This window comes from Pipistrellus hanaki (genome assembly GCF_964339955.1).
Source record: "Pipistrellus hanaki genome assembly, chromosome: 10".
Classification (NCBI taxonomy): domain Eukaryota; kingdom Metazoa; phylum Chordata; class Mammalia; order Chiroptera; family Vespertilionidae; genus Pipistrellus; species Pipistrellus hanaki.
Window position 1 is genome coordinate 52727304 of NC_140512.1, and position 25942 is coordinate 52753245.

Sequence of the window (25942 nt, forward strand, 5' to 3'; positions counted from 1 at the left end):
AACTAAGTGCCAGGAGTCTTAATAATGGATCGTATTCCACAGCAAAGAAAAATTACAGCAGTTCCCTTATAGGATGTGGTCAGATGATGGATGCACTTAGTGTGTGGAAGTACATGGGCTATATTCACAGGAGAGATGCTGAAAGGAAGGAAACAGTAAAAGATCTGTGGATTGGGCCCTACTCCTCCGAGAGGATGGAGAGAAAAGAAGGTGGCTCAAGAAATACTATGGGCAGAAATCAAAGTTGCAAGCCATGTTAAATCACCCAAGGTCATGGCAAGACCGAGTATATAGCAACAACAAGAGGAAGGGTATGGTGTCTGAGAATGTTCTTCCTCTGGTCGCTACTGCCACTTGGACACTTGTGCCTCCCCCATCTTCCTTTGTTGTACCCTACTTCCTTTGCAATATCATTTCTTCCTAGTGGATCTGGGAAGTAGCCCTTGAACCACTATATCCACAGCAGCCCAGGGGGCTTCATTAACCTGCTGTGTAGATTGGATAGATATACAATTGGGGGGCATAAACTTACTGCAAATTTAAATTATAACCACACATATCATGAGTTTACTGTCATTTCCTTTCTCTAGTTTAAGGCCAGAGATATTCCTCTGATCCCAAGCTACTTGAACTTTCAACTCAGTGGCTTGCCTAGGCTCTGCCTCAGAATTAACCTGAGTAATTAATTAGTCTCAGAAATTCACCCCTCACTCCACTATTATTAAGCCATAACTGCATTTAACCTCCCGTGGTTGCTTTTCACTATTCCTTACTGTTGCTCACTGGGAAACCCCCACACTAGCTGACTGTCCATACAGTCCTCTGCCCTGTGTTGGATACTCCCTTATTGGGGGATGTTGAGCACTTACATGTGCCTAGGAATCATGCATTGTTGATACCTGTGATACACACAGAGGGGCTAAATCAGGCACGTGTACTTCTAATATCTCATTTCTCCTCCTCGCCTGCTACCTCTTCTTAATATCAGTATTTCTGGAAATTACTTGTAATGAACCTTGCAAGATGTCTTCTACCTTGCCTAGATGGACTATATGCCTAGATGCAAGTTAGAGTGAAAATAGAAGTGAGAGGAGAGTTGCTTGAGGCTGAGACCCTTAGTTTATGTCCTTGGGTAGGCAGTCCATTTTTGCTTTTCTGTTTCTCTATCATTAAAATGAAAATGTAACCTAGAACTACAGTGTGTCTGTAGTTCCAGAAAAATAATATATGCTAAATTGTGAACTCTCCTCTCATGATGTAGTTGCTCTAAATTGTAGAAGCTTGGCAGAAGTTCCTAGAACGATTTGTAAAAATTCAGTAGCATGTAATTAAAGACAGAGACTGCTATTTCACTTTTGGGTACATTAAAAATTATATATCATTTGGATTTTGACCTTGAAGTTGGTTCCCAAAAGAATAATGCCAGAAAGAGAAAAGGGTGAATATTTTTAGTCTAAATAGAAGCACAAAGTTATATAAAGTAACATTCACAGATATTTCACTTATACTCTAGCTACTTAAGAATAACTATGCAAAAGATAGTTTTTGAATGAATATTACTTTGGAAGTAGCCAAATAGAAACATTTTTATGGTTATGATGAGATTCTGGGTTTCAAGCTTTGCTTGCCAGACAACAAAACGAGGCTGATGTTTTAAGCCTATGCTGACTAACAATTAAAACCAGTATTGCCAAAACCAGTTTGGCTCAGTGGATAGAGCGTCGGCCTGTGGACTGAAGGGTCCCAGGTTCAATTCCAGTCAAGGGCACATGCCTTGGTTGCGGGCACGTCCCCAGTGAGGGGCATGCAGGAGGCAGCTGATCGATGTTTCTAACTATCTCTCTCCCTCCACTCTGAAAAAAAATCAATAAAAAATATTTTAAAATAAAAACAGTATTAATCCAAGAACCTTGGATACTGTGTCAGTGAAATGAAATATTTATAGATACATAAAAGTTCATTGTTCCTTGGAACTTTAACATTCATCTAGTAGAGAAGCGTGCTTTTCCAGGTAAGAAAACAGATTGTTTTATGTAGTTGGGAGAGTAGGGGCAGTGTTTACCATGTCATTGTCTCATCAAATAGGTTCCAAAGAGTGAATGTGTATCGTTTAGCTTCCTGGAACTAATTTTCCTTGCCATCCAAATATTGCAGAGGTGGCTGAAATACAATGAATTCTTGGGTACCATTCCTGAGGTTTTATGAAACTCAAATGAACAGTAAAGTTTTAGTAGCTTTGTTGATATCATGGTCAAAGCAGGCAGGCCTAGTTTGTTTCTATGAGTTGCTATATGGAATGAAAGAAATGTTTCCTAGAACTCACCTGAATTCTCCTGTCAGAGGAAAGCACTGCTGACTTGCTCATTTGTTCCCGTGGCTGACTTTCAGATACCCGCGGCCTCGTAAAACAGTCATTCCCAAGTGCTTGTCTCGGTCATTTCATGATTACCTGAGATACTCAGTAACCTCAGACCCCAGAATGTTACACCTCATTCTGCTGCAATGTATCAGTCATTTGGGACCTCTCCCTCCAAGGACCTTATGGTAAATTTTTCTTAAGCCTCACCCAAGGATATGTTTTTTATTTATTTTAGAGATGGGGGAGGGTGAGAGAGTGGAGCATCGACATGTGAAACATCAGTGGATTGTCTCCCCCATTCTCCCTGACTGGGGATCAAACATACAGCCTAGTTATGTGTCCTGCCTGGGAATTGAGCCGAACCTTTTGTTGTACGGGACATGCTTTAACCAATAGAGCCACCTGGCCAGGGCCCTCATGGTAAATGTAATGACATCAAAGACAAGTGGATATGGATTCCAGTGTTACCCCTCCTACTTCTTGGCTCTTGGTCTTCGAGAAACACCAGGTAACCTGTTTCACCCTCAAGCCTTCATCTGTAAAGTGGCTTTCATGACATACCTCTCGAGGGCGTGGATCTGAAATAAAATACTGTGTGTGGATTTTCATGGATACTGAATTAGGACAGCACTAGCTTTCTTCATCTGCCCCAGCATCTAGGAGATGGATGATTACCCGCTGCTTGAGGGAACTTGTTGGGGATGGGGGGCTGGAGCAAAACTTATACATTGTTTTATGTTGAAATGTTATATTGAATTTTGCCAGAAGTAATAGGATCATTGGCTCAGTTTAGAACTACTTTGTAAAATATGGAAATAATAAAAGGAAACTACTCTAAGTGTGCTTACGTAATCACAGATATTCAGAGCTCTTTAATGTACTCATTTTATTTCATAAAATGGGATTTTTCTTCCATGTATTTGGCTTCAAATTGGGCAGATTGCATCCGAGATGGTAACCTGAGCACTTGAGTGTACTTCACATGTATCTTTCTGTCGTCCTTCATCTTTAGAACAGAGGCTGTGGGCCTCTTTGTCCATTTAGTTAAAGGAATATAAGCCTAGCTGATGGGTAGGGAATTTTAAACAGCAACAATCAAACAGAACTGGTCGAACCTTTACTTCTCCAAGTTAAAAACGGTTTGTTTATAAACCTTGAGATACTGTAAAATGTTGGAGGCCAGCTCCTCGGGACCAGGGACTGAGCCGTGTGGTGGTGAGGTGCCGGGCTACCAACTTTCCTGAAGTTGTTGGGTGTGGAAAGCACAGGAGAGAGGACACAATAGAGCCCCGAGGGCGTGCAGACACCCCTTCACTAACATGCTGCAGGTATGTGTCTGGTTTTTAAGTTTATTTTTTTTGTTTTAATCTTCTGTTGCCAGTCTCTGACTTAGGACATCCATGCAGGTCATGGATTCACTTGTTCATTGTGATGTTTGGATCAGTCTGTTTAACAAGTAAGAACCGAATGAGTCTTTTTTCTCCTTCATCTTTTGCATTATCCAATGAAATTGAATGAATAGATGAGGAGGAGGAGGAAGCCTGGGTGAGGCCAGGTCATAGGTAGTTTGGGGGCAAAAACAAGAAAATGTAGAAAGTCACAGGGGGATTCCTGGACAGACAGTGCTCTTCTGATGGTGGAGTTTTACAGTTAAGAATGTGCCTGGTTACAGGGGTCTTTTCTTGCAAAGAAATGAAACTTTTATTTTGGGTAAATATCTGCCTAAGAGGCAGAAAATATTTCTGGTTGGGTAATGGCTTCAGGAAAATGGCAAAGTGTTGTTTATATCGATATTGTAGATTTTATTTCTACAGAAAAATGTGCTATGTCAGACTTTTTTACAGTTTATGCAAGTCTTATATTAAAAGTACTCACCTTGCCGAAACCGGTTTGGCTCAGTGGTAGAGCATCGGTCTGCAGACTGAAAGGTCCCAGGTTCGATGCAGGTCAAGGGCATGTACATTGGTTGCGGGCACATCCCCAGTAGGGGGTGTGCAAGAGACAGCTGGTCGATGTTTCTCTCTTATCGGTTTCTAGCTTTCTATCTCTCTCCCTTCCTCTTTGTAAAAAAAATCAATAAAATATATTTAAAAAAAAATAAAAGTACTCACTTAAGAGCAAAATCTTTACAGCTTCTGCCTCAAAAAACAAACAAACCAAAAAACAACAACTACTAAGGTTGATTAGATCCCCAAATTATCGTTTCTTTATGCAGGTGTTTTCTTTTTTAATCCCTTAAAGTATATTGTAATGACTAATGCATTCAGTTGTATAAATTAAGGGCATTATAAGGATTAAACCAAGTTCCTCAGTTGTGGGTGAATTCCTTTTTTATTTGAATATGCTATAGTTTAAAGATAAAGGCATACACAGCTATTGTAAATAGTTCTTTCTATCTCATTTTCTCTGTGGTATAAAGTATGGTTAAATACCTGCCAACTTGCCACCTTAAACACCCACACTGCAATTTTAAAAATTTCCCATAGCCTATTTTATACAATGTACTCTGGATCTTCCTACTAGTATTTGAAGAAAATCATTTTTCTTTTGAGAAAATTGCAGCTGTTAAAGCTTATCAATGTAGAAAAACAGGGAATGGGAAGATACTCTTTATGCTTCATAATTCTCATTATTTACTTATCTTAAAAGCAGTAATAGTAATAAAATACATATACTTATGGTAAGTATATTAAGGAATTGAAATGTTGACTTATATTTAACATATTTCTAGTGGTAACTTTGTGGGCATTTTAAGGGAGAGCAAAATGTTTGCAAATGTAATAAGTGAAATAAAAATTCTAAAATATGTATGCTCAGAAACATACCTTGCATGTTCCTCTGTCAGGTTTACTTATTTATTTATAGAATTGCATTAACTTTATTTTTTTAAATATTACATATAGTATTACATATGTCTCCTTTTTCCCCCATTGACCTCCCTTTGTCCACCCGCACCCTCCAACACCCCTCCCCCCCACCATGTCTGTGTCTATTGGTTATGCTTAGATGCATGCATACAAGTCTTTTGGTTGACCCCTTACCCGTTAGTTTTGTTGATTTCAAGAGTGACTATCCTCTAATTTCTTGATTTTGCTTAGATTTTTGTAAACTTTTGAAAAGTAATTATTGCCGTAAGTGAAAATATTTTTAATAGTGGGGTTTTTTTTTGTTTTGTTTTTTTTAAGCAAGCCATTTCTTACCCTTGTTATAATTTAGAACTTTTTAGAATTTTCTTAGGCTTTGTCACAGTGAGCTGTTCCAGGCTCTCAAGTGAACTGTGTGGGAGGCTCCATTGTGGACTCTGGAGGTGGACCTGCGAGGACAGAGCTTTTCATGGAGTTAGCACTCTGTTCATATAGGACAGTCAGTACCAAATATCTTTTATGTCAAGTGGCAATAGGTTTTGTGTAGAAAAATAACATAACAATGGGAGAGAAAATGCCAGTGTGTGGGGGTGGTGACGGACAGCGATGTTGTTTTATATAAGGAGGCGGCCTTGGATTAGGTGCCACTTGGGAAGGATCCTGAGTGCCAGGCGTGAGCCTCGGCTATGAAGGAAGAGCCCTGTGGTAGGTGCCGCTGAGCACCAGTTCCCCAGGTCTCTTCCTTGTTTCCATGCCATTTATTGCTCTACTGTGTTCTTTACTATCTTTTCAGCAAATGCCAGGTTTGCTTTTCAAGTACAGTATCAGTCTTGCCAAGCCTGGCAGGCAGTACTTATTTTGGTCGGTGCTTTGTTAGCCCATCAGTTCTATGCTGGGTTCAAATGGCCCTGATTTCAGAAGTGGTTCTAATCTGCGTCCTCCTGGAGCAATAGTGTAATAGGCACTATGGAGCTGGCAGGCGAATAGTGAAGTGTTTTTAAAAATTCCTTATCAAATGAAAATGTGCTGGAGTCTCCCTGTGCCTTTGTGCTCCCTTCCTCAAAGTCCCCAACTTCCAATCCAAGTCAACAGGAATAATCCTACGTAGCTTTTTGAAACCACATTTATTGTGAGTGTTTGATTTTGCCAGCACTGTGCAATGCACTTTGTGTCATTATTTTATTTAATCTTTTCGTTCGTTCAGGACTTTTGTCCTCATCTTACCGAATGGAGGCAGAGTAATGGTGAGCAAGGTCACATTGACAGGAAATGGTAGAGTCAGGATTTGAACCCTGGCAGTCTTAGCTCACATTCTCAACCTCTATACTGCCCAGACTTATGGGAGGTTAGAGTTGGGATGGGATTGAAGTAAACTCAAAGGAGTTAAGGAGCCCCTACCAAAACTAAGTAATATGTGGATTATACCACATCTATAGTTGAATAATAGTGGGGCAGAAACTCCCCCTCTAATCATAGGTTGGAAGGGGTTAGCCTGCCCACAAGGTTGGCAGAGCTGTTACCACCACCTCCATGCTCACTTTCTGGCTTTCTAAATTAAGCTTATCGAAGCAGAAAAGGCCTTATAGCAACTATTTGTACCTGCCTTCTGTATACTGGATTTTCAGTTTGGGGCTTGGTGTTCTTTCCCCCTCTCTCGCCTTTGAGGAAATTTCTCTCCCTACTTTCAGGCTCAGAATGCCCCTGCTGCCCTCTCACCTCCTACATGAAGCCTTCTGATCATTCTGTTCACATGTGACATCGCTGTTTAGAATGCCAGGCTGCTTATATTCAATCCTGGCAGTACCATGGACAAGCTCAAACTATCTTTTAACTAGAGGCCCGATGCATGAAATTCATGCAAGAGTAGGCCCTCTTGGCCCTGGCTGCCTTGCAACTCTCCACTCTTCCCTCACTTTGTCCCTCACCCCCACCCCCCACCCCACCTACTAGTCATTCTGGAAGGTCTTCTGCCTTCTGGTCTAATTAGCATATTAGCTTTTTATTATATAGGATTACTCAACTTCTTTGTGCCTCAGTGTCCACCTCTGGAAAGTGGAAGTGATAGTATCACGCTGGTGGTGTTATTGGGAAATCTAAATTAGATAATCTATAGAAAGCACATAGGTTTGTTAACTATTAGTGTGAACATATCTTAACTCCCTAGTAGATTCTACATGAGTGGAGGACAGAGGTTGTATAGTATAGATTTTTGTGTTCCTCACCTATACTTCCTTATATAGAAAAGATAAATAAAGAGTTTACTTTATCTCTTAAGGGCATCTTCAGAAAGTCTTTTACTTGGATAAAATAAGCAATGAACCTAAATTGAAAAATCTTATCATCCTGTGTTGTATAATAGAATTTGTAGGAATTGTTAACCCTTAAAAACCTACATTGTGCTTTGTCTAAGCTCGTTACATAAGATGTAACAGAAATAAAGGCAATTCTAGTATCTGGCATCATCTTAGCTCAGTATAATGTTCTTTTTAAGGAAGTATCCTCTGCTTTGTGTTGACATGGCCTATATTGGGAGGGAGAGCACAAGTAATCTTGGGAGGATGGTATGCTGTGCTCCACCGGCTTCTGTCAGTGGTTGAACATTTAAGGGACTTTCAGTGAGCTAACCAAGTGCATTGCTGCATCCCTTTCTTCCACCGATTTCACTCACTGCACCGAAGGCTTTCATAAGAACGAGGATCTCTTCTTGGTGGTAATCAGAGGCTCCCAGGTAGCACGTGAACTGATCCATGTTGCAGTCTAAATATCAGCATGGTTACCCAGGGTGTCCTCAGCTCAGATTTCCAATGAGTTTAGGAAAAGAACAAGTCTTTATGAACACTTAGCTAGAAGATGTGACTGATTCCTAAAGATAATATTCTTACTTGCATTTATACTTTTCTTCTCCTCAAAATGGTTCCATGGGACTTGAGCAATATTTTAAGCAATAGTATATCAAGAAGGCTGGAGTTCTCTAATGTACAAACTCTATGTGGGCAAAAGACTAACAGTGGATTTTTCTTTGTGCTGGCACAGTGCTACACGGTCCATGCTTTGTGGAGCTGAGGACGAAACCCCAGCTCGTTGCTGTCAGAATGAGGATGATCCAGGCAATACTAGGCTAGGTCAGCTGTTGACAGGTTGTGTTAGTGGCTGACAACCACAATGGAACTTTCCATCGCATTATTGCATCTGCTTCTTGTCAAGAATGAAAGGTGTATAAGAAAGGTTCCAGGGAAATGAAGGCAAAGAGGAAAGAGTAAAAGGAATTGAAGACAGAAATACAAAGGGCTTGAATACAGCTGCGGGTCTCTCTGAGACAAGAAGCTTGACTCTAAATGAGCTCCCCATCCTGATGGGAAGGACTTGCATCTCAGGCTGGAGAATTACAGATGAGTGTGCAGCTGTGCTGATGGAGTGGCTGCCTCAGAGGCCAGTCAGGTGTCTGTGACACTCTGGACCAGTCATTTGGCGGGAATGAGATAGGTGAGCCTCTAAATGACATTCTTCTTTAACTCTGATTCTTTCAACAAAAGGGCAGTTCGGTTTTTAAAACAAAAGACCCTGAGACCCAGAGAGATTGGATGGCTTGTTCAAGGTCACAAGCAGTCAGACCACTTTTGGGAAGTGACTCCTGTCAACCAGAGGTCTTCAGCTCTGAAATAGGCTGCCTGGTGCGCTCTGCCAGCTTCCCTGTCACCATCAGGGTTTAGGCAGAATGAGAGTGTCACTTGCCAGGCGTGCTGTGAAGTAGATGCGTGCAAAGGATTCGATGACTCCTTGGGTTCTCACAACTTCAGATGCTGTGATTCCAGCTCCAGCTTAATAAGGCAGTATTCCTCCCCTAGCTCCTTATAGAAATGGATTTTTAAAAGCATTTTCTTTTTAAAATAGCAGTTAGCTTTGCATCTCAGATACTTTACAGCGTACTGTGTGCATCATTTATTTGGAATATTAGCTCGCTGGCTAATAGCCCACAATTTTAGTTATGTATGAAGTGTAGTTTGGTGAAATACTAGTAACTGCAGCTGCTCGATAAACCGGGAGCTCAAGAAAGCTTCTTGTCTCAGAGAGACCCTCATTTTCCTGGCTGTCAACCTGACTGATATTTTAATTTTTCTGCCCTGTAGAAAACTTCAGTCTGTTATCCAATAGATAAATGAATGAACCCCCAGGAAATGCAGCAGAATGTTTCCGTTTGCCAATGCAATAAATGCAGAAGCTAATAAATGTCTACTTCCATCAGGAGGAGGCGTGTAATGAGTAAATGATGAGAAAAGGAATTCGGGGAAACAAATGATCCATTCGATCTACGGTGACAAACAATTTCTTAATAACTTGGCCTCTCCTTGGAGAAAGGGCTTTCACCAGGCAGAGAGAATGCCTGTTGAAACTGAGCCTCGCACAAGGCCATTTACACCTAGCTGCTGATGGATTCATCCGGTTACGTTTGGGTCACGCCGAGCAGTAAGTCGCGATTGAGGCGCTGCCTGGTTACTGCAGACTCCCTGGCTCTGTAATTTCTGTGCCTGTGTGCTAGGAAAAGGGATCATTTTAAGGCCTAATTCACATTCCTAACCCCAGATTACATTTACATTTCACATTTGTCTCTTCAATAAAGGCCTGTTTCAAAAGTAAAGATCCAGTCTCTTTTCCTGGAGATGTGCTCACATCATAGGGATTCCACAATTGTGAACATCTTTCCTCTGGGTGAATATGCCGTTCTTTAAAGCATTTGCCGGACCTCAAGGCTCTCAGTCTCCAATGTGTGCCTGGGTGGAAGCTGACAGAATACAGGCCGCTTTGGCCTCCTGGACAGTTGCATTTTTGCCCACGGGTCTTGTTTGGAAGGACTTGCACCAGCAGAAGGCACAGCGTGATTAAGATGAGGAAATGAGATAGGCCTTGGAAGGAGGACCGTCAGAACCCGCCTTGAAGACGTGGGGGAGAGACTCCATGCCAGAACGAAAGATCGTTTGATGAGATGCATTTTATTATCAACCCTCTGCGGGATCTTTCTAAGAACGTTTCTCAGAAAAGTCACATGGAAAAGATTGGCTACCAAACACCAGCAATTTCCAGGGACAGATTTTCATGAATATTTCTAGAAGAAGCCTATCAGATTGGCTCACTGCATTTTCCATAATTATCTTTTCTTCCCCATCCTACCTCTTACCCCCCACCCCCATCTTTTTTTATAAGAAAGGCACAGTCTGGTGTGGTGTTGTACCGCATGAATGAATGCATTTCTGCCGCAGAGCAGCGGAACCTTTAAGCAGTGGTAGGGTTCAGGGCCATCATGCAGGAAAATGTTAATGAGTCCTCAGATAAAAGCTGGACAGGGAGGGAGTGCGGGCCTCAGTGCCAGGGCAGCCTGTGCTGGGCCTGGATGCAGGAATCCACACAGTGCTTTCCGAGGGAGAGCCATTATACCTGAAAGCTAAGACTCTTCTGTGTGCTCCTATTCACATGCATATTTCCAAGCCAGATCTTTCAAGGCCTCGCCTTTGAAATACAAAAAAGATAAACATGTCTTTGAAATGGATAGGTGATCCCTTTGCCACTTTTGAAATCAGTCTCCCTTTCATATCAGAGATTTTTAACCCTTACATTAAGGCTGGCTTTCCTATTCACCCGAGCAGCTTTGTATGCATTGCCAGCACTTGAGCGAACCATGTCACAGCTATTTATTCACCTCTGAGTTTGGGCTCTAAATCGATGAAAGGAAATTAAAACTTGAGATAGGTGTTTCATCTGCATTGGATCTTATTTTGCTTGGGCATTGTGGTTCACTCTTACGTAACTGACCATACAGGCATTATATTAAAAAGGAAAATCATGAATTTGTCAGTTACTGCATAGAGTCTCTGTTGCTTGGTATGGAAGAAACTACAATACTAAACATTTCACACCCTAAGACCTTACAGCCTGGACTTGGAGCATAAGACTTGGGCTGTTCAGTTTGCCCACTTGCTACCTATGGGACACCAAGCAAATGTGTAGCCTTGGTCAGGTAACCAACCATTCTTGGTAGGTAAAGTGAGGCCATGGCCTCTGATATTTCCTCCTCCTTGGCTGTTTTGTTTGTTTGTTTTCCTTTTTAAATCAGTTGAGAATGAATGGTTGTTGCCTGATCTTGTTTGCTGTTGGGAAGTCCAAGTCTCCACAGTCTCCCAGCAGTATGAACTCTGCTCTCAGGGACCTGTGTTGACAGGGAAGGTAGGTGCCCCCGAGCCTCAGCTGTTGTCTGGGCGCTCTGTCACCTGGGCAGCCATCCTTGAGGGCTGTGAACCCTGGAATCGAATAACTACTTTTAAAAAAAGTGTTCCCCTCCCCTAATACCTGGCTCTTAGGTTGTTAGTAAATATTTGAGAGAATAAAAAAAAATGAACATTGACCTGCTTAGCAAATGGCAGAAGAATTTCAATGCCACGAGGAATAAGCTGGGCTTTCCCCTTCATAATTTAAAATAGATGTTCCCCCTGTTTTAAAATAATCTATCTGATCTGCAGTGGCCTTGTGGATGAATTCATTTGTGGTTTGTGGAAATTCCAGGTTTTTGTTTTTATTTTTTTATTTATGAGAAAAGCTGGTACAGTTTAAAATATTACAAGAAACTTGTGTAACTATCTTTTTTCTTAAATCTATTGAGTGAGGACTAAAACTTAATGGGATTTAAATATTTCTTTTTTTCTCTTCAGGAAAGAAAAAAAGTCTAAATAACTCATTCCTCCATTGTCTGGGTGCTCTATTATGTATGTTATCTGTCCTTTGTGGTTAAATATTTATGTTGCTTTTAATTTTTCAGTATTATAAACTGTGGTGAAAAATTGCCAAGTGAAATTTTTCTAAACACCCATACTTAATTTCAGATATTTCTAGAAATAAAACTGAGTCAAAGGCATTTGAAGCATATTGCCATAAATTGTATACTCTTACTAGCAAATTATGAGGGAGCCGATTTCTTCATATACTCATCAACACTTGGTAACATTTGTATAAATAAAAAGCAAACAAAGAAAGCAGCCAATTTGATAAGGGTAAACTAAATGGTTTTACCAAATGATTTTGTCTCATCAATTTTCTATAACCTTTCAATGGCCACTGTGAGGGAAATGTATGTGCCAAATATTGGACTCGAGGCCTTGTTTTCCATCAGGAGATTTGGAAGAAGGGCATCTTCTCTTAGGTGAAAGTTTTGCTTAGAAAATTATTTGAAATGTTTTTGCTTTGATTGAGTTTCACACAGTGTTTCTCCTAGATCTCTGAGAGTGCACAGTGGCGGGGACCAAAGTAAAACCACCATGAGAAACTGTCATGGCTGCTAGTGCCGCCCCTCACCTGTGCCACGCCCAAGGCTGTTGACTGTAGGAATTAAATGCCTGCATTGAGTCTGTTTCAGAGGTGGCACAGGTAGCTTCCTATGCATAGTTATGACATTCCCTTTTGAAGCACAGGAATGCTTTGCCATTTCTATCGCTTCAGAGCACCCCTCATTAAGGGTTGTAGCTGGTGAGCCTGTGGAGGTGTCAGTGTTTTCATCATCCCCCTCTCTTGGACAGATGGCACAATTTAGAACTCTGAAGCTGGCCGTGGCACGCTCCCTTTATGTGAGCTGCTTATTTTCTGTAGTGTTGGGAAGGTATTGCTTCTGAACAAATAGATTTGATTCAGTTTGCACTTTCTGCTCAGCTGGTGCCACGGAGCAAAGAAATCAGCTCTATCAGGTCTGGGGAAGAGTTCAAAGGTTCGCTCAGTGTTCAGGATACTCTTTCTTAAGTAGGTTTTCTGGATCAGATTAAGATATTGGTCCTGGCCTCAGTTATATTTTAAAAATTCAGATGCTAGGCAGAAAGAAGTGGGATGAAGGCAGGCTTTGCCTTGGTACCAGCCTCCCTGTCAGGACCCCTTTCTTTTCTGGCACACCTTCACCCGGGGACTCAGTTCTTACTCGGCACACTTTCACCGCGGGAAGCGCTCATGGTGCCCCCACCTGTTTGGGATTGAGTCCCTGTCAGAAAACTAACTGATAATAAGCTCAAGTATTAGTTTAGAGTTTCTCACCCCAGACTCCAAGGAAACCATCGGAAAGGTCTTCTCATCTGTGAGAATCATCATATATCATAAAACCCTAATATGAAAATCAACCGAATGGCGGAATGACCAGTGGAACGACCAGTCACTATGACCTGCATTGACCACGAGGGGGCAGACACTCAATGCAGGAGTTGCCCCTGGTGGTCAATGCGCTCCACACTGACCACTCAGCCAGAAGCTGGGCTCTTGGCTGGCGAGTGCAGCACTGTAAGGAGTGAGGGGTCCTGGACTGCAAGAGGGCGCAGGCTGGGCAGAAGAACCACCCCCCACCTCCTATCTTTAATATTTGATCCTGTTCTTTGATTTCTACAAATATATCTATGACTAATAGAATAAGATTTTCAGTCAATAGGATGGGCCTTATAAGTTTGAGGAACACCAAGTTGGATGTCAAAGCTTACTACCACCCCACCTTGGGGGGCTGGGGAGAGTGTTTGCATTGTAATATGGAACTCTTGGAGGCAAAAGGAGTACAAAACTGAAGGTGGTGGTCTTTATGGGGTGTGATGGTTAGTGGTTCATATTTCTCTCTCCACCGGCTTTAAAGATGTCTTTACCCTCATCCCTAGGGCCCACTCTGGGCTGGTCCCATATTAGCTTTTCAAGAATAAGTGCTTTTGGCTTGGCCAGTGTTGTACAGTGGTTGAACATCTACCTATGACCAGGTCATGGTTTGATTACCGGTCAGGGCACATGCTCTGTATTGCAGGCTCGGTCCCCAGTAGGGGGCATGCAGGAGGCAAATAATCAATGATTCTCTCTCATCACTGATGTTCCTATTTCTCTCTGCCCTCCTCTTTAAAATCAATAAAAATATATTTCTTTTATTTTAAAAAAAAATAAGGGCTTTTGAACTAATGGATTTTAAGTTCCCCAGTCAGGGATTTGGAAAAGAGGGAGCATATGCTGTAAATCGTCAGGTGATTAGTGTAAAATTGTAAATGGAGGTACTGTTTATAGCTTTCTTTTTAGGCCAGTTTTAAGGAGGACACTGTGTGCATAGGTGCTGGCAGTGAGTTTGTTTGATTTAGTTGCTTTTCATGGGAAACGCTAGGAGAGCAAAGCCTGAGCTGTGTTGTCAATACAAATATGATGCTTTCTGTATAGAGCCATCCACTGGCTGTGCCGTTAACTGTGGCATCACCTCATCGAGCACTTCCCAAGTAAGACTTACGACCTTGACAATGACTGTCACATTACACAGCCCTCAGGAGACCGAGAGGTTCCTGTGCTGGGAACATGTAGCAATTTTAAGTTACTCTCCAGGTCTTGCAAGACATCATGGTAAATTCTCGTGATAACCCTTCTGATAGCTGTGAAATTGCCTGTCTCACCGTTGCAGAAGCAGCAGAGAGACACGCAGTCACGTGGAGCAGAAAGGTCTCAGGTGTGTAATATAGGAGTCTAAGAGGTGAGGTAGAAGGGAGAGATGCTTTATCTCAGGGAGAGCTACAAACAACAGAAAGGTGTAAGACCTTTTATGGATGTTATATAGAAATGGATACTAGTGAGAGAGAAAAAATCTTGTAGTTAGGGTAGATCTCATTATAAGCATGGTTAATGGTCACTGTGGGCAGGAAAGGGTCAGAGAGTACTGTCCCAGTAATATCTAAATAATTTCTCTTTTTTATGTGTTCTGAATTTAGTCATAATGCCTGTTAAAAATTAATATATAATTAGTGTGTGTGTGTGTGTGTGTGTGTGTGTGTGTAAGTTAAAATGAGACAAGCCCATGGTAAAAACTTAAATTGTTATAGACGGCTGTCTGATAAGAAGGAAAAGTACCTCATCCTCACATTCCTTTCCAGGGGAAACAGCTTTTTTTGTAGAACATTCCTGGTTTTATGTGTGTATATATATATGTATGTACTTATTGTTTACAAAATATACTGTTCAAATTATTTTGTAGATTTCTGTTTTTCATACTACTTTGACCTCTTTTTACCCACATCAATTCAAGTAGAATTCCTTTATTTCTAAAGGGTTTAGAACAATGTTTTTACAAATGGAGAGATTTCTGTATGAAGCTTGGAATATCTGACCAAAAAGAAAAAAAAAATCCACCCTAGAAGGGAAATAAAAACACCTAACTTAATAATTGGCTATGAAGAGCAATTAGAGATTAGTTAGAAAAACCACTTCTGAGAAATAAAAAAATCCAGCCCAGTGGCACAGTAATTTTTTATTAATTATACATTGATTTCTGTGATTTAAAAAATGTATGGCTATCTCTACCACACCATAAGCTCCATAAACGTAGGGCCATGCATCCTGTTTGCTCACTACTGTGGCCCAAGCTGCTAGCCTAATGTCTGGCACAGACCTGCAGTGTTTGTGAAATGATGAACACAAAAGGGAAACAGAATGCCACCTGAGCATGTGGTTCAGTTTATTTAAATTGCCCAGATGAAGAAACTGAGGCCTGAGACAGCGTCTCTAATGTATAAGTAATATAACTTGCACAGTGGCAAGGTTGCCAATGAATCTAGGATTTCTATTCTAATTACAAAGCTAAATCAAGAAAAATGCCTAAAACTCTAATTAAGTCAAGTTTCTAAAGTTCCTGGAAGAAAACTAGAAATGCCAGCAAAAGCCCTGAATACCTCTGTGTCTTTTTTTTTTTTTTTAATCTGAGAAATAGTAAAAATGGAATGAAAAGGTAATTACAAAAGCAGTTTAATAATTTTGCCCAGGTGCCCAGGAGACAATGGGGTTTTCATGAGTGTGGCTTCTTAGAGATGGTAAGATTTGATGCTCGAGTTGAACATGGCTTTACAGTTTTAATTTTTCCTGTTCTTTGTCGGAAAAGGAGAGGGGCAGAAGGAAGCAGATTTCTGAACGAGTGAAAGTAAAGCATTCCTGCAGAGGAGAAAGGTGGTTCGGTGTGTCCTTGCATTGGACTTGATTAAAGTCACCTGTGAGGTGTACAAAAAGCAAACATGTATCGCGTAATGAAGGTTTATTTCTGATAAATTGGACTCTATATCATAAAAGTGGAATGGCTTAAATTAGAAAGAAGGTTTTGTTTCTTATTTAATAAAAGTCTCATAGAGGTTGTCAGTCAGGGCTGTGTGGTGGCCTCAGGCCAGCAGAGCCCCAGGACCTGCTGTTTGGCTCTGGTACCCTAGCCCTAGGTTTCTCTGAAGCGGGTTCATGAACCAGGATGGCTGCGGGAGCCAGACCATCACATCCACATGGCAGCCTGGAACAAAGAGAAAAGGCTCAAGGGCTGCAAAGATTCCCTGTCACCTGAGGTCAGCTCCCTTTAGCAGCCTACTAGGACATCCCACACAACAATTCTGCTTACTGCATCTTAACTAGAAACAAAGTGGGGATTTTGGGTTGATTGACCATATATTTAGCATAGAACTGGGGTTATCTAAGGAGGAAGGAGAGATCTTGGGATAAACTCCTGGTAAGTAGCTTTTTCCATGGGGAATCTTCATTTGCCTTTGCTATAGAATTTAAGAGTCAACATTTTTGATTTGTTAAAATCTGCTAAATTAATTTATTACTGATCGCTAGTAATGCAGATTTGAAAAAATAGGATAGAGGAAAAACTATGATACACTTGTGGATGTACACAAATGGTCATTAACAGAAAGTTAGAGATACTCAGGATAAATATCTAGTCTTTTGAGTTTATTGCTTCCACAAAATCAACAGCATTACACAGTGTTAAGAAAAGTGATACAGTCTGATTCCATCCACTTGATCAAGTTTGTGCATAGATGTGTAGCTAATTAATGGAGATCCAGGCTCTGATGATGGGTTGCTAGGGAGCCGAGGGTTGTTGGCAGGAGTGGCATTGTGAGCAGGAACCTCTCTCTGGCTTCCACAAGGAGAAGCCAGGCTCCATGCCAAGTGCTGAACGTACATTGTCCCACTGATAGAGTCACCCTGGAAGATAAGGTCCTTGTTTTATATTGAAAATGTGAGACTGGGTTTAAATAACGCAACCCATTCCTTGGTGAGCCTTTTAGAAACAGAATACGGAATCTGATAGACCATGAATCTGAACCACTGTTGGCAGTTTGCAAGTTATTCAAATATTAGCTTTGATTTTCCTGTCTCGTAGACGGCGGGAGGGAAGGAGATGAAAGGAGAGACCAGAGACCTTGGAACTGGGATCATGGGTGTAAGGAGTGCCAATAATGAAAGGTTCTCTGAGATGCCAGCTCCTCTGTCGCAGGGCCACTTTTTCACTGAGGCTTCTCAGATTCATTCCTCCACTCCTCTACCACCTGTAACAGGTTTCAGAGAATACCCCAGGGCAGAGGCAGTAAACTCAACTCAGCCGCCAAGGTTTCTGATGGACAGTTTCTCTGTAGAAATACTGAAACCACTAGGTCAACTAAGTTTAGACCATTAGTGATTTTTAAACATTCTATAGCTGTTACTATTCATTAAAAATTTGGCTACATTGCAGTGAGTCTCTTGATTCTATCTGATTCTATAAAAAGAACCATGACCTCTTTGGGGCCACCTATGCCATTCAGTGAATGACTCTCACGGCTTTGTGCCTAGAGTTGTATCCATGTTGCATTTGCATTTAATTGGGTCCCAAATGCTTAGCTCTCATCGTGGGGGAAATGTACTTACCTGCATCTAACAGATTACCTGCAAGTTCTGGCAAAAGTAGGTTCACAGTTGCTCGTATGTAAAGCAAAATAACTACATATACATATGTATATGTATATGTATATATATATGGAGAGAGAGAGAGAAAGAGAGAGAGAGAGGTAATATGCAAATTAGCTGGCACACCATAACAGTCTTGACCGGCTCAGGAGGAGGCTGCATGTGCAGATGGGTGGGAGGAGACTGTGTGCCGTCCCCAGCCCCAGTGGCCCTAGCATGGCTGGAGGTGGGCCTGGAGTGGAGACACAACGCACAGGGGGGCCTGCCCCCACTGGGAGACAGTGCACCAGCAGTCCCACCTCTGCGTGTGAGCTACAGAGGAAACACCTTTTCTTACAGCTCATTGGCTAAGCTCCCTATGCGCCACTCGCAGTGTTCTTGGTAACTTGGGTCATAAGAATCCAAGAAGGTGATCTAGGGTTTTCCCACCACACTCCCGGAGGAAAAAACGAGGTCCGCTGCTGGAGGGGATAAGAAATGTCATATCCTGCCCTAGCCAGTTTGGCTCAGTGGATAGAGACTCAGCCTGCCGATCTCAGGATCTGGGTTCGATTCTGATCAAGGGTATGTACCTAGGTTGCAGGCTTCTCCCTGGCCGGGTCTCAGGTCAGGCTCATGCAGGAGGCAATCAATCAAAGTGTCCCTCTCACATAGATATTTCCCTCTGTCTTTCCCTCTCTCTTCCACGTTCTCTAAAAATCAATGGAAAAATATCCTCAAGTGAGGATAAAAAAAAAAAAAAGAAAGGAAGAAAGAAATGAAGGAAGAAAGGAAGGAAGGGAGGAAGGGAGGAAGGGAGGAAGGGAGAAAGGAAGGAAGGAAGGAAGGAAGGAAGAAAGGAAGGAAGGAAGGAAGGAAGGAAGGAAGGAAGGAAGGAAGGAAGAAAGAAAGAAAGAAAGAAAGAAAGAAAGAAAGAAAGAAAGAAAGAAAGAAAGAAAGAGAAAGAAAGAAAGAAATGTCATATCCTAAAAAAGAATCTTGAAAATGCCTAAAGAAAGTTGTCATTTTTTTGTGGTAAAGGGACCGTGTAGATGAAAAACCTTGGCAGCTGTGGCAGCCAGCAGTGGCAGTAGCAGCAGCAGGGTGATGGGGGTGACGCCTTTCCCTGATCAGCCTGCTGGCCTCCCAAAGAGGGAGGTCAGACTGCAGCTCCCTGTGGGGATGAGCCTAAGCCGGCAGTCAGTAGGACATCCCCTGAGGGCTCCAGGACTGTGAGAGGGGGCAGGCTGGGCTGAGGGATTTCCGCTTCCCCTCCCTCAGTGCACGAATTTCATGCACCAGGCCTCTAGTTAGTTAATAATAGTCCAAGAATAAACTGTGTTTCACATACTCACAGCTGTAAACCTACTTTTGCCTCACCCTGTATTATAACAGTTCTTGGGCGAGTGTTACAACAAAAAGTGTAAAGAAGTTTGCTTTGAATCTAACTAAACAATAGGGATCTTCTTTTAGACATTTTCAGAAGGAAGACTGTGGGTGGTTGTCAACACCAGACCTTTGTTTGAAATAGCTAGGCTGGTAGTCACACCTGTGTTGGGGTGGGTTACAGGAGGGATGGCGAGTTGTGGTAATTCTAGATCAGCTTAGAGAGAGAGAGCCCTTATTCAGCCAGTCTGCTCACCTCCATGGTCAGACTTGTGTTTCCTCCCTTTCACTCCTGCTAAGCCCAACCAGAGCTGCTACTGCCCTTGAATGGACAGTGAGTTGGTGTTACCCACGGAGAACCAGAATTTAAATTGTACCTCAATGTGATGCGTGATGCAGTCGTGCCCAGATCTGCATGTGAAGCATTTTGTAAAAACTGACAAGAGCTAGTTAACAAGTTTTTCTTGTGACCTTTGGATTTGTTCTCTCCTCTGCCACAGGTCTGATCATATTAGTTATAATAGGAAAGAAATAAGGTTCGAAACTCGAAAAGATTGCAAGAATACTGTGTGTGCATGTTTTCTTTTTATCTAATTTAAACCATGAAAACAGATACTTTTCAATCTAGCAATAATGTGCGTCTGTGCATGTGCATTTTAAAATGTGCTTTTAAAGGGAGACTTTTCAGAAAGTGGAAAATGGCAACATATCACACATTTAGAAGCCTGGGCCATAGCCAGCCCAGAGAAACGTGGGAAGGATGCCCACTCTTGTTGATTTCCATTTCCTCCCTACACTGTCAAGAGGCTTTGGTTTTGGGTATCAGTATACCAGATGGGTATACCCCCTACACCCAGATTAGAAGCTGAAGGGAGATGGGAAAGAAATATTAGAATACCTGCACCCAAAGCCAACCACACTGTTTTGTTCCTGACTCTGTGCTGTTACTTCAGCTATCTTAGCAGGTATGATAAATTGGCTCAGTAAACACCAATTACACATTTCTTCTTTCTCTTCCTTTACTCTAGAAGTGAGAAAACAAAAATACTGCTTTTCCCAGCCTCTTTCGCAGCCAGGGTTGTGCGTGATCTATAATTCTGGCCAAAGAGATGTGAGTGAAACCTCTGGGAGGCTTCTCTTCCCTTATTTACCACCCTCTTCCTCCCTTAGACCGCGGGCATGATAAATGGAGGTGCAGTAGCTATCTCGAGACCGTGAGGATAAAAGCCAAATGCTCAGGGTGGCTGAGAAGGGATACAGAAGAGGGCCTATTTATTTGATGATATCCTTGGCACCTCCGTCAGCTCTGGGTTTCCAACATCCAGACTTCTTATTGCGTGAGAAAAAGAAACCACTTTCTCGTTTAAGCGACTATTTGTAGCTTTAAATGTTATTGTACGGTTACTGCTGTTGAACACAGTCTTGAGTAATATTCATTTCCTTTTTACGTGGTAGGGCAGACTGGCCTGTTTGTCAATTTGTAGGAGGCATGTAATAAATGTAGTGTCCCATTTTCTCCGTGTTATGTCACCTACTTTAGTCTTGTCTCTGTCCCATCCTGTTTTAAATAAAAGCAAAAGCAAAGGTTGGAATACAACTTAGCATGAGTGGTGTCACTCTGACATCATTTCAGTATGTTTGTGTGTCATGTGCTTTGCTGGGTGCTCTGAATATAATGGTGAGTGGGATGAGAGCCTTGCTGTTAGGGGTCTTGTGGGCGAATTGGGGAGAGCACACATAAATGCACACTGTGGGTGAGTGCTCTGGTAAAAGCCCATGATGCTGTGAGAATGCAGAGAAAGGGGGTGAGCCAGTTAGCTTTATCTATGTAATAAGCTACTCCAAACGCAGTGGCTTAGAACAGCAACCATTTTCTTACCTCATGATTCTGCAGGTTACCAACTTGGGCACTAGCAGCTGGGCACTTCTGGTCTCGGCAGGGCTCACTCATGTTGAGTTGGCGAGGTGTAGGTGGTCTGGACTGGCCTCCCCGACCCAGGACAATTTATAGTCTCTCCTTTTGCATGAGCTAGATCTGAGACCAGATCTCTATTCCTTCTGAACTCTAGTAACCTTTAAGTTAGCATTTGTGCCTTTGTTATAATTATTTTTACTGTATATCACATGGAAAGTTCCATGAGGATCTAACTCCCCAAGACGCATATTATTTGGATAATAAGGATTTGGTTTTGTTGAATGAATAAGTAAAGGCTTAAAATGAATTACACTTTGTCTATGTACAGATCGTTAGCTTATTTGTGTCTATTCCCTTATTTATGTGGCATTGCCTGCTGGAGACTTTTCTTTGTTAGAAAGATTTATGCACTTAGGGCAACAGGCCACCGAGGTGGAAATATGAAACATAAATAAAAACAAAAAATTCAAGTTGACAAAGTATATGCTAAGCTTGCAGGCAATGCAGGGGCAGGTATTAGTGCGACATCCCAGAGGAAAGTTTGGCAGAATGTAATAATTTTACCTGCGTTTGGCCTTACACAGCAGAGGGGAGCTCACCAATTTATACCAGGGGGGAACTCTTGCCTTTGTTCATCATTCTTGTTTAAAAGTGTAATAGTTCTGATCATTTCGAATTTGTACCCAGAATGGCATCGCCCTAATTAGTTCTCTTTCTTTGAAATGATTTTATTTTGATGTTGATCTTCCTCTGCAAAATCATTTAACAGGCCTCACAGCTTTCTGGCCTCTCAAATGGGATGCCCACAGCAGCTATGGCAGAGATAAGAGCTCTATGGTATCACCCTAATTTTATAGGTTAGGAACACTGAAAAGGAAATGGGGGAGGTTGGAGGACTTAGTAAGGTCACAGAATAGAATCAGAAAGCACATGTTTCAACCTAGTGCCGGCTCTGTCCGGACATTCCAGTTTCAATGCTCAAAATAATTGGAAGTGTTAATCAAGATGTTATTGCTCTGCCAGCATGTTAATAGATAATTCAGTAGCATAACACTCATTTGACAGTTCATCATAGTCATGTGGGGAGTTTCTCATCAGGGTCAGCAGCAACTAATAAGTTCCTTTTTACTGCCCTCTTTGTTAGAAGGGTTCAAAGCAAAGCTTAAACCAAACAGGGCAAAAGAGCCTTTGTGACTGGTGTGTGTTTTAAAGGAAAGCAAAATCTTATAAGTGGAACTGATAGGAAGGTGTGACACAGCCTAGAGTTAAAATACCTGAGAAGACAAATGGCTTTTTGATCTCTTGAGACCTACAGATGAATTAAAACCCCTCTGTATATAGACCAGTGTGGCTGATCACTCAAAATGCAGAAGCAGTACACTTAAAATATTGTCCACATGTCAGAAAATGCACCTTCGTGCTTGAAAATGATAAAAAATTAAAATCGATCCTTACAACTGTTCTGTTCATCTTTATTGATCAGGTGCAAGAAAGATAAATCGCAGCCCAAATAAGATTATAGTAAATGTTAGCATCGGAGGGGACTGGAGGTTGATAGAGAGCCATTCATCATCTCAAATGGTGACCTGTCCATTCTGCAGCCACCCCGAGTCGGCTGTCTAATCACATACCTATTGATTTTATCTACATCCAACCAACCTGGATGTGACTGTCATTGGACAACCCAGATTGTTAAATGCAAAGGGGTCACTGGTGTGAAGAGGATTTCATTTTCATTTTCTCACCAACCAACAATGATTTATGAAAAAATAAACTACCCCAAGTCGTGCATGTGAAGCTTGAGTGATTAGAGAATGGAGGTGCACAATAGACCGCTGCATTGTGTCGTTTGCACTGCCGTGCCTTTGGCAGGATATTTCATTGAGTCTGAAGGCTCCCGGGGTCATCGAGGCCACCCCCTGCAGACAGGCTGCAAAGTAGCCAGCCCGAGTGGATAATTTTTAATCTTGCTTCCCCAGGAAAAGCGTTACTTTGCTATTACAAATTGATTTATGTTGCTTATGTGTTCATTCATGGAATAATGGAAACATTTTTTGGTATAAAAATTATGTCAATCCATCCCTTCATTCTTACTGATTAATTTGTTATAAATGTTGATGCTCTTGTGGTCACCTGGAGGTGATTGAACACATTCTACTCCATAGAGAATCCATCTTGAAGACACAAACACAGTGTAAAAGGAAATGATCTTTAATATCCCAGGTGGAACACTGGAATAATAGGCCAATGTGATAGGCGTGAATTTCATTATTCAGTCTCAAGCATCTTTTAATCTTACAGTGATCGATTCCAAATAAGGGAGATCTATGTTAGGAGTTTTATCAGAGGGATCAAATAATGAATTATAACTATGCGAGTTTACACTGTAATTTCAACCTAGGTACCCACAACTGGATACTGTACATGAAATTTTATAAGAATCCATTCCACTTGTGTAAGAAGTCTTTCTTCTACTGCTTGAGTGGCTGAAGCAAGAGCTTATGTGTTTTTTGCCATTGTACACCTTGCACACGTTTTGTCCTCTTAGAAAGTGAAAACTCTATCAATCTTTATCCACAGAGCTCAGAGTTCTACAAAGTCACCACTGAACAATATCAGAAAGCTGCTGAGGAGGTGGAAGCAAAGTTCAAGTAAGTTTTTAAAAGTATTATAATTACTCTTTTTGACAAGATGAAAGGACAACTTCATTGCTTTTTGAACAGGAGGTTGTTTGGTGTGTAGCCCTCTGGATAACGTGGAAGTAGGTGGGTTGAGATGGACCCCTGTTATCTGCTATCGTAGAATTCAAACGCAAGGACAAGGCATTTGATGAAAGCTTTTACAACTCAATTTTATGAACTAAGGGGAAATAGAAAGCAATAGTAATAGAATTTTCATTTGCGAATATATAAGATAGGCTACCCTTGTTAATAAAGGCGATATTAAGTTGCCATGTCTTTTAATGAAAACATAGAAATTATTCACTTTTGCATAATAAAATGATGGACATGTCAAAATTGGGGTATCCCCTTTTCTCATGTTTAAGCTGTTTCATTTATTCACATCTACCTTGAAAGCATTTAAATCAGACTTCACCTTACCTTGGATTATGAAGGTGATGTTAAATTGCTACCTTTATTAAGGTTCTGTAATTGATGGATCAAAGTATCTGTGACCCATAGTTCTGTACTTTTCCTTTGCTGCCAGGTCTCACATTAAGTAAGAAGGCATCATTCAGAATTTTCCCGAGTGTATAAATAGTGCTATTGTGTAACCTCTGTTGGTAGCAACACACACACACACACACACACACAAAAAAAAAAAAAAAAAAAAAAAAAAGGTGTTGTGACATGTTTAGTTGAAAGATGGCATTAGGCTCTGACCGCCTTCCTTGTGCATGTTTCTGAGCATTTGATAAAATGATTGAACCCCAAGGTGGAATGTTATTACCTTTTGCTATCACATAATTTGTGTGATAATAGATATTACTGTTATTTTAATATTGATTAAAATGTTTTTTAAAGATGGTTTGAGGTATATTTAAATACACAAAAACCTCCATTCTTCGTTAGTAAATTATTTAGGGGCCAGAGGGAGAGACCTTCTAAGAATGGTGGATAAATCTCACTCTGAAAGGGTTAATGTGCTATCTTAAGAATTTAAACATAGAATTACATGTAGACTTGATTTTAGAATGCATACTATACAGGTATTTTTATGATTATCTTCCCCCCTAATGATAAAGCTACATTTTTAACCTTTTTTGTCTCAATATTATGAGAATTTTTGACTTGGTGCCCTGGCTGTTTCTTCATTACAAGATAATAGGTATACAAATAACAAAAACTTGAGATAAATCAAAGGAAATCACTTTTGACTAGGATGATATAGGAAGTCATCATAAAAATGAAGTTTTAGATGAGGCTTGAAGAAGAGTTTTGGTGGAAGGAAAGGTGTTCAGAAGAAAAATCATGCTCTACAGTTGATGGGTATCTTCGATAAGATCCTCACAAAATAAAGTTGGAAAGATTGATAGGGTCATTCATTAGCTGTTGGACTAAGAAGTGGATCTTCATGTAGCAAGAAGTCTTTGACCAGGTGAGTACCTTGATATCTTGCTTTTTTAAGAATATTAGTGAATGTGAGCTTTGATAGGAGGCATGAGAAACAAAAAGTGGAAGTACTAGATGAGAGGTCTCTATAAGTGAAAGAAAAGAGACTGATGCAAAGAACTCATTGAAAGATTAACAAGAATCAGTGGTTGATTGGTGAGTTTGCTAGGGCTACCATGGCCAAGTACTACATTCTGAGTAGCTTAAACAATGGAGTTTACTTCCTCACAGTTCTCGGGGTAGAATTTCAAGGTGCCAGCAGGTTGGTTGGTTCTGAGGCTTCTCTCCTTGGCAGGTAGATGGCTGTTTCTTCCCTGTCTTCCCATGGTCTTCCCTCTCTGCATCCATCTCCTAATCACCCTTTCTTTTTATAAATCCCATTTGATAAGGGTTCAGTCTATTGACTTCATTTTAACTTAATGACCTTCATACCATGAATCAGAACTTCAATATACGAATTGAGAGGGAGAGGACACAGTTGAGCTCGTTCACCTGGAGAGAAGGAGCAAAGGAGAGTCTAGCAGATGTGAAGATTGGTGGAAGCTGGATTTTCAAGAGAGAGGGGTAAAACGGGTTTTAGGTGAGAAGACAC

The 25942-nt window shown here is 41.3% G+C and overlaps 1 protein-coding gene across 2 annotated transcripts in view; it reads left to right on the plus strand.

The window, feature by feature from the left end:
• The window catches only part of CHCHD3 (coiled-coil-helix-coiled-coil-helix domain containing 3), a 252354-nt gene that overhangs the window by 182979 nt on the left and 43433 nt on the right, over positions 1-25942 (plus strand). For both annotated transcript variants that reach the window (XM_084896604.1, XM_084896605.1), the window contains exon 6: positions 23819-23889. In XM_084896604.1, coding sequence (XP_084752730.1) covers positions 23819-23889 — 71 coding nt within the window. The remainder of the gene's footprint in view (positions 1-23818; positions 23890-25942) is intronic.